The 8834-nt window shown below is 38.0% G+C and overlaps 2 protein-coding genes across 15 annotated transcripts in view; one reads left to right on the top strand and one right to left on the bottom strand.

The window, feature by feature from the left end:
* Positions 1-4332: 4332 nt before the first annotated feature.
* On the bottom strand, positions 4333-7912 carry LOC122064963 (pentatricopeptide repeat-containing protein At3g03580-like). 14 transcript variants are annotated; one of them, XM_042628750.1, is made up of 4 exons: positions 7410-7672; positions 7241-7331; positions 6409-6505; positions 4333-6311 (listed from the first exon to the last, which is right to left on the bottom strand). In XM_042628750.1, the coding sequence occupies exons 3-4, from the start codon at positions 6491-6493 to the stop codon at positions 5773-5775; spliced, it is 624 nt and encodes a 207-aa protein (XP_042484684.1). In that variant the 5' UTR covers positions 6494-6505; positions 7241-7331; positions 7410-7672; the 3' UTR covers positions 4333-5772. The 14 variants fall into 14 exon arrangements, 11 of the variants coding, with proteins under 11 accessions (XP_042484684.1, XP_042484681.1, XP_042484687.1 ...); XR_006135870.1 differs by having other exon boundaries at positions 4333-6044; positions 6172-6235; positions 6424-7683; XM_042628747.1 differs by lacking the exons at positions 7241-7331; positions 7410-7672 and adding an exon at positions 7714-7912.
* Positions 7913-8703: 791 nt separating this feature from the next.
* LOC122064970 overlaps positions 8704-8834 on the top strand; it is a 23763-nt gene continuing 23632 nt past the window's right edge. The window contains exon 1 of the mRNA XM_042628761.1: positions 8704-8722. Coding sequence (XP_042484695.1) covers positions 8704-8722 — 19 coding nt within the window. The remainder of the gene's footprint in view (positions 8723-8834) is intronic.

The following is an 8834-nucleotide window of genomic DNA, read 5'->3' as shown; positions in this document are numbered from 1 at the left end:
AAAAAAAAAAAGAAAAAGGATAGAAGAAGAAGAAGAAAAGACGAGAAGAGAGAGAGAAACAGAAAACAAAAGTAGAAGAAGAAGTAGGGAGAGAGGCAGAACCATACCTAGTTTTTTGTTCGATGTCCTCCCTTGATCGACAACTTCCGTCGCACCTCCTCTCCAAGTCGACCTCCCTGGAACTCCATCACAGCTCATGTCTCTTCCAAGTTCCACTACATTCGCTGGTTCTCCACACCCCACCCCTTTTTGTTTTGAATCGCAGCTCTCCTTGCTGCCTTTGACCATCACCACCGTCACTCTCAATCTCCAACGAAAAAAAAAGGCTTCTCCATGTCGGTATCTGAAAACCCCATCCCTGATTTCTTTCTTTATCCTTTTATTTAATTATCGTTCCAATTTTACCCCTATCTTCCTGCCTTATTCTTAATTATCCTACCTTTGTCTCTTTCCAAGTTTACTGCTTCTTACACATAGTATATTTGTGAGTTATATTGAACTTCAATTATTTACAATTGTGCCACTCATTAAAGGACTTTAATAAATTTACCATTCTACCATTGCTCAAATCTTCCATTTAATTACCCCTTTGCTATTAACCTTTTGCTTTAAGTGTTCTCTTGTCATGGTGGATCCACAGTGATTCTAAAGAGAAAACCTAGCCGATGGATGTTGACCTTTTATTGGGTATCAATCAACAAATGCGATTGATGCGAGAGAAACTTGATGAGGTTCAACAACATTGCACGGACATCAAAACCTAAGCACACTCTACCTTCAACTACATGATCTTAACCGTTGAGCAACAGATAGACGAACCAAAAGATGAATCACCAATGGTAGAAGATGAGATGGCACCGTTAGAAGTTGAAGATCAACTTGTGGAAAAATTTAAATCAGTTGAACTCTTCAGTGAACCAATTGATTTTATTTTCCCAAGTCACTACTTCATCAATGAACTTCGCTTCATGGATTTCATAGCATTCGATCATGGTTTCGATGGTGACTTCATATATGCAAGGATGGTTGCTGATCGATTGGTGTTGATTCTTCCATTCTACAAAACTAGTGGACGAGTTTTTTTTTTCTTATTTCAGTTGAGTTTCTATTTTATGTCTTTTATTTTCCCTTAAATTGGTTGTAACCAATAGACAAGACAGATTAAAGAATAGAAGAATGAGTTGAATTTAGTGTTTGAGTCCCTACGGGCAATGTGCGATCCTCTTGCCCCCCTTTTCTTGTGCGAATCTTCTCCCTCTCCCATGCAACTCTAAGCATCTCAGGGATTTCTTCCCTAGCCCTCCTGGCCCTCCATCAGTTTTATGATTGTATAGCTGCATTAGATGACTACTTTGACTACTATGACCTATATGAGGAACGGAAAATCAAATTAGCTCGTGTAAAGCTAATAGAGGCTATCCATGATTGGTGGAGGACCCATGAGCAAAAACTTAAAGAACGTGGTAGAAAACCTATTACATGGGAAGAGATGATATAAGAATTAGCTGACAAGTACTTGCCATGAAACTTTAAAGCTCGTATGCAAGACAAGCTGACTCTCTTCGTCTAGGAATTATGACTGTTGTAGAGCATATTAACAAATTTGATGCATTTTATTCTCGCATAGGCATTATGGAGAACGAAAGGCAATTACTCTCTCGGTTTCAATTGGGATTGTGGGTTGAGATTAGTAGGGGAATTGGTGTTGCTGATGTGTACACAATGAGAAATTGCTTTGACAAGGCTCTTCGGGCAGAGGAATTAATAGAACCGAAAGGTAGAAGGTTTGGTTTTCAAGCTAGAGAGCATGAGAAAAAAAATTCCAGCACCTAACTCTATTACTCCAGCTCCTACACACGCCACATTTCCTCCACATTCTGACAAGGGAAGCCCCCTATGACCAATGGCAATAAAGTGCAATGTCATCACTGCCAAGAGGTTGGGCACTATACGAAGACTTGTCCACATCGCTAGAGAACAAATGCCATTGCTGAAATAAAAAAGGCACATGATAAGGTGGACGATGATCTATATCCGTATCCGCTTGAGGATGAAGATTTTATTATCTTTGATGATGCCGATGTATATGATGATGGGTCTTGTGGCATTCATGTTACAAGTAATGTTTTGGTTATTGAAACCATGGAAGAAGACTCCACTGAAGAGAATATAGTAGACGTTGTTGAAGCCGTGGATGATGATGTAGTGGTTGAGATCACTCCACAACAAGTCTTTGAGACTCTTGATGAAAAGGAAGAGCTTGTTCCTTCAATCCTTAATGAAAAGGATGCCAACGTTGAGACCTTGTAATTGACGAATGTTGCTAGGGAAGTTACTAGCTTCAAAAACTTTAACCTCTTTAACTAATTAAAAAAAGACATATAGAACCTACATTTGTTATGAAAGAGATTTGATGTGGGTTGATATGGTCTTGGGTTTCCTCACCTTAATTATAAGCTAGTTTACACCCACAATTTATAAGGCTGCATTTATTATGCATTCCAAAAAACGCATTCTAGTTCAATAATGCATTTTAAGAAATCACACCAAACACAGCCTTAGAATAAAAACTAGCTGCTTTGTTGGATCTTTAGAATAAAAACTTGCTTTCTACTTATATATATATATATATATATATATAGAGAGAGAGAGAGAGAGAGAGAGAGAGAGAGAGAGAGAGAGAGAGAGAGGTGATCAACAATAACAGAATTGAAATTAAATATGTTTGATCCAAATTTGAGTGAAATGCAAAGAAGATATTCCATTTGATGGATCAAGCATTGTCCAATTTAATAGGTGAAGGGGATAGTGGTAGGAGGGTCCATCATCTTATCAATTGTAACTCCTCGTTCCATCAACTCCTTAAATGCAACAGTAGCTGCAGAACGTATGTGAACTCCAATTGCGTAGAGGAATACACAACCAGAGATCCCATGAAAGCCTGCAAACTGGCCAGCCTCCATTGCATAGCTGAACCGACTACCATTATAATTTCCAGTACTGCTACTGCCTTCACCGCAAGTGAATGGTCCATATTCATGCAAAGTGGTACGTATCCAGAGTGACTTTAACGCCGACCCTTTACGATCTGAATCGTGAGATCCACTTACCAAAATAATAGACTCACCAGGGGCTAGGCTTATCTGATAGGAGAGAGTAACATGCAATTTGTCAATCCAATATTAAACTATTCTGTGACTTTCTTTTTTATTAAAAAAATAATAATTATAAAGGAGGAGGTTAGGTATGGCGTAATCCGCTTTTTTGGAGCTAGAGGTTCAACCAGTGGGATGATTGAGACGAAATGAGGAGAAAGATAGACAGATTTAGATATCTCCTAAGGGTGTCAAATCGGTATAGTATGGATTTTCGATATGGTATTGGTACAATATAGGGCATATATATGCCATATCTATATCATACCGAATTTGTTTGATTTGGTTTTCAATACCGATATTCAACATGTATCAATAAGTCATATCCAATACCAATATCATACCAAATACTGCATAGGAACCTCATACCAACACTATACCAAATTAATTCGATATAATTTGATACCGATAATTTAGTATCGTTTGGTACCGATAATTTGATATGATATCGGATTTAATTTTCAGTTTTCGACACAGGTTGACACCGCCCTAACATACCCAGTCTTTTCTCCAATCTTAATTTTTCCCTAAGGCTCCGTTTGTTTCAGCGTAAAATTTTACATGTAAAATTTTCCTTTTTGATATATTTTTCAACGTTTGTTTTTAGGATGTAAAATATGTTGTAAAATATTACCATAAAAATTTTCAATGTTTGTTTGCAATTTATTTTACATGGTAAAATTATTTAACATAGTTAAATAAGATGTCTTTATAAATTTGAATTAGGCAACCGTAAAAACCATGTATCAACATGAAACCCATAAAATATATAGGTATTATGTGATCCAAGGCAACAAAAAATACAACCAATGTGTGACAGACATTTGCATATTTAACTTTACTTTTCTAATAGTCAATTTGATAGCATTTATCATGTGTTTCAAATATGTTAATCCATAGATAGAGGGGAAAAAATTATTTATTAGTCAACTGCAAAATGTGTTTCCTTGTGAATTTTTATTGACGATTATAATCCTCATTTTATTGTTGAAGCTTATAATAAACATATGAAACACACATGATCAAATGGCAAAGAGGGGCTTCTTAGAGAAATGGTGTAACCAATTTGAGTGGCCCATTAGTTAATGGAGTGTCGGTATTTGATACAATGCGATTTGTTAACCCACATTGACTAGGGCCCATTATTTTTTTTTTTTCACGTTCCTTGCTATTTGCATTGATTTGTTAAAATGATAACCACTCTACAAAGGATAGTATGAAAGTATTGAATATTCATCTACATCAGAAGGCCAAGGGACCTTCGCCTCAAGAAATGTGAGGTTCTGAGTTCGATTCCTCTTATCTCTTTGGGGCCACTCACATAGGGTGTTTAATGCTCTTCACTGCTTTCAGTAAAAGTGGAATGATTCTCATTCAACCCTCGTATGACCCGATCTATCAAAAATTTTGAAACTATAGATGCTATTTAGCACAAGGTTTTACATCAATGTATTGGTATCAGCCTGCTGATCCGCTCATATAATTAAAATGCCAGCTCCAGTTAACCTATAACGCTCATGTACTTAAAGTGCCAGCTCCAGTTAACCTATATAACAGAGAAACACATGGCACTATGAAAGTTGTATCAATCAATGCGAAGAAAAAGAACAAATTTTTATATAGAAGCAAAAAACGAAACATGTATGGATGAAGTTGGGAACTCACCTTGAATGATGATACATAGAAGAGACATCCCACAAAAAATAATGAACTCTCTCTCTCTCTCTCTCTCTCTCACACACACACACACACACACACAACAACATAAGAGAAGGCAATGAATAGAAATAAACATCCATAGCAGATCCAATCAATGCTAATGATAGTGACAATGTTGACGATAGAGGGACAGGTTGAGTCCAAGATGTTGAGCCAAAGACACCTCTAGGACGATTCTAGGACTAATGCTAACTAATTCAATGTAACTCATACTAAGGACAGATGGTAGAGTACATATACCAAACAAGAAAGCTATCACATGCAATTATCCAAATATCTGCTAAAAATAAATATCATTAGATTAAGCTAGTATTTTGGGAACAATAGGCAAAACACAAATGTTTCAACTGCATGTCAAATGTATCACAATCAAAATAGAAATTTATGATAAATAGAGACACTAACATCCATTAACCAAAAGACTACTCAACAACAACGCACCTCCCAATGATGATGAAATAAATAATTACTACTATTATGGTTTCAGATAATGATAGTCCATGACTGGAATGGCTGGAATGGCTACCATGAAGAAGGATACATGGTTACCATAGCGTGGTTCTTGATGGGTGCACTACAAGGGTGGAGAGTAAATAGTCCACTGGATTGGAACTGAGTTTTGGTCTTCAATGAAGTAGCATCTTTTGCAGTAATTGCAGTGAATTGGCCGGCCAGGGACTAGACAATAGAAGTAGAAGCTACCATATGGTCTCTTCCCAGCATAAGTATTAATAAAAGATGGGATCCATGCCTTCATAGAACAATTCCAGAGCTTTTCTATCCTCGGAATTAAACTATAACCTCAACCAAAGCTTTATAAGCATCAGAAGTCATTCCAGCACTGACGTACATGTTGATGACAGCATTCCCAACAAAAGAATCCAGCAAGAAACCACTCTTAATGAAACTGCAATGTATCTGCGAACCAACTCCTACAGAATCTAAATTTGAACACATTAAATGCACTTGCGAAGGTAAATGGATCTAGTTCATGACCTTTAGATAAATATTCAAGATACAAGGTCAGCCCTTGTTTGGCATCCCCAAACTGATGGAAACCAGACAGTAGAGTACTCCAGACCACATTATCCTTCTCTTCAAGACTGCAAGACACTTTAGAGGCATCATATAAGGCTCTTAATTTTGAGTAGGCATCAACAAGTGCTCCACCTACAAAACCATGGGTTTCAAAGCCAACCTTAATTATACAGTCATGTAAGGATCTTCCAAGGTAGACATTCAAATTGTCAGCACATAATTTAATCATAATTGCATAAGAGAAACATGTAGGCAATACATCGAACAGCAGCATCCGCCGAAACAACTCAACAGCTTCCTCAGCATTAGCAGCCTGGACATAACTGTCAAGCAATGTATTCCACAAGGCTTCAGATCTTCGCCATACTGGAATTCCGTCAAAGAATCGGCGTGCATCGTCTGAATTTGGATATTCAACATATAGTCCAAGAACAGGTACTACAAAAGCCACAGAATTCTAATGCACACTTCAGTATTTGACCATGAAGGACCTTACCCATCATCAAATTACCTGTAATTCTGCATGCCTTGAGTGCCACCGACAACCCAAACTCGTTTGGTCGCAATCCCGAATGAAACATACAACAAAAGAGCTGCAAACCAAGGTCGTTAAAACCATGTTGTACATAAGACCAGATCATGCTTGCCCAAGAGACCAAATTTGGGTCTGGCATCTCATCAAACACAAGACGGGCATTCATCAAATCGTCACAAATAGCATAAAATCTAAGGATATTGTTCTGTATAAAAACATCTCGATCCAACCCATTTTTTATGAGGATGGAGTGAAGTGATTGCCCATATTTTAAGTTTCTCAAATCTCCAAGATGCCGCAAAAGTGAAGTGTAGTCTTGTAGACAAAAGTGTCTCCAAATTCACTTAAAAAAAAAAAATTCAAAATTTCCAAGAATTCTGCTCTGTTCTCTCTCTCTCTCTCCCCTCACTCAAACTCCTCCCTCCAAAAGAAGAATTAGATGGTCAAGTAAACCAACAAGATGGCATCAGACATTAAACCATAGAAACAATATGCTGATGAGATTGTATCTGGCCTTTAATTTTAGGAGAATAGTGATTGAAGAATGACACAATATAGCAATAGGCAGTTATTAAATCATAAGTACCAAGGATACGAACATGTAGAGAGAGAGAGAGAGAGAGAGAGAGAGAGAGAGAGAGAGAGAGAGAGCACAAAATCGAAAGCACCCCAGGCTACACACAAATATGTCGACCGATGGTTCTAATATTGTTACGAAACAAGAACAACATATTAATAAGTCGATTTTTTTCATAAAACCTCAAAACAGAGCTGCAATAGCCAATATGCGTACTCTCGTTGTTGAGATCTGGGAGGAAATGGAAATAAGACAGAGGCTTTAGTTCAAATAGCTCCAGATGTCGCCCTTCAACCCGCCGACAGCTCTAGAGAGAGAGAGAGAGAGAGAGAGAGAGAAAGTCAAACGAATCTCAGATGAACGAGAGTGAAAGAGAGAATCATACCGGCTCTGAGATGAACGACGAGAGAAGAGAAGGACGAGGCTACAGATGATCGGCGAAGAAGAGGAAAGAAGGAGATGAGGAAGCGACTCTCCCCGATAGATTTTCAAAGTAGGTTTTACCGACAAATAATATGGTAAAATTTCCAGCCCATTTTTCGGAAAAGGTAGCTCTCATGCAAAATTTTACCAAAAGAAAAATTTTCTAATTAAAAAACAAAGAAAGGAAAATCTGATTTTACAGTAAAATCATACAAGGAAAATTTTCCGGGCCAAAACAAATGGAGTGAAAAGGTTTGGTCCTTCACCTTCGCCTCCATGTCTATCCATCAACACCAAACGTCCGGAAAATTCAATGACTGTCTGTATGGAGTTTACTTCACGATCACGATAATATTTGCGTCACTTTTAATTCCTCCCAATTGCCGGTGCCGGAGTAGATACAGTTGTCTCCTGGTCCAACTTTGATCGACATCTCTTCGCGACAGTAACTTATAAGCTCTGATAAGAAATGACCAGAGATAGATATATATGGAAAGCATGCATGGTGAAAGGAGAAAAGGATGAGGATAAAATCTCAAATTAATTAAACGACACACTACTGAGGTTGTATTGTATTCTTGATCAAAACGTTCACTAACGGTTCCAAGCACTTTTAAAGTATAGTTGTATGGTTTATTCTCTTTAACCGTCATTTAGAGTTCAAATCTTTAGAGGGTGATGTGGTCGAGACTCTTAAAATGTTGTGATTGAGAAGGTGAGATGACAAATATATCTTAGATAAATAATGGGTCCAGATGCTTAAGATCATGGATTGGAAACTAAGTAGTGTTTTGTGTGTGATTTCTTGGTTTCTAATAATACATATACCAAACACAGCTTATAATAGAAATCAAGAGGTGGCGGGGTGTGTGTTTGTGTAGCGTGAACGAGGGGGAGAGAGAGAAGGTGCGGGCAGGTAGAGAGACTGCAAATTGAGGTTCCATTGGAGGGCGACTGATGGAAATAGTTGAGCCAGAGGAAAGGATATCATTAGGTACAAGCAATCTCTGAAGCATAGCTAGATGGTATCCAGAAGTGGGTTGTAAGAGAAAGAGAGATCTTACCAGGGTCACTGTACTGCTAGGAAGACTGAACTGGCCGGCGAGGGGTGAAGTCGAAAGAATCTTTAATTCTTCACTCTTGATTCTTGTAACAGACTAAGCTAGTGGAACAAGGTTAACAATCACCGGTGAGCTGGAGGAAGATGAAGAGAAGGCGTTTCATTTTTTTTTTTTTTGGGGGGGGTGGGGTGAATAATGGCGTTTGAGTTTCAAGGTATTTATTTATGATACGGCCAAATTGATTGCCCAGTAGGGTAAGAACATGTGGTATCTAAGGAAAGAACACGTGTCGCTCACCTGTTAGAGGCTGCAAGGAGTCTGACCGC

This window comes from Macadamia integrifolia, unplaced genomic scaffold (genome assembly GCF_013358625.1).
Source record: "Macadamia integrifolia cultivar HAES 741 unplaced genomic scaffold, SCU_Mint_v3 scaffold1841, whole genome shotgun sequence".
In the NCBI taxonomy this organism is placed as follows: Eukaryota; Viridiplantae; Streptophyta; class Magnoliopsida; order Proteales; family Proteaceae; genus Macadamia; species Macadamia integrifolia.
This window is presented reverse-complemented; position numbering and strand designations above follow the sequence as displayed.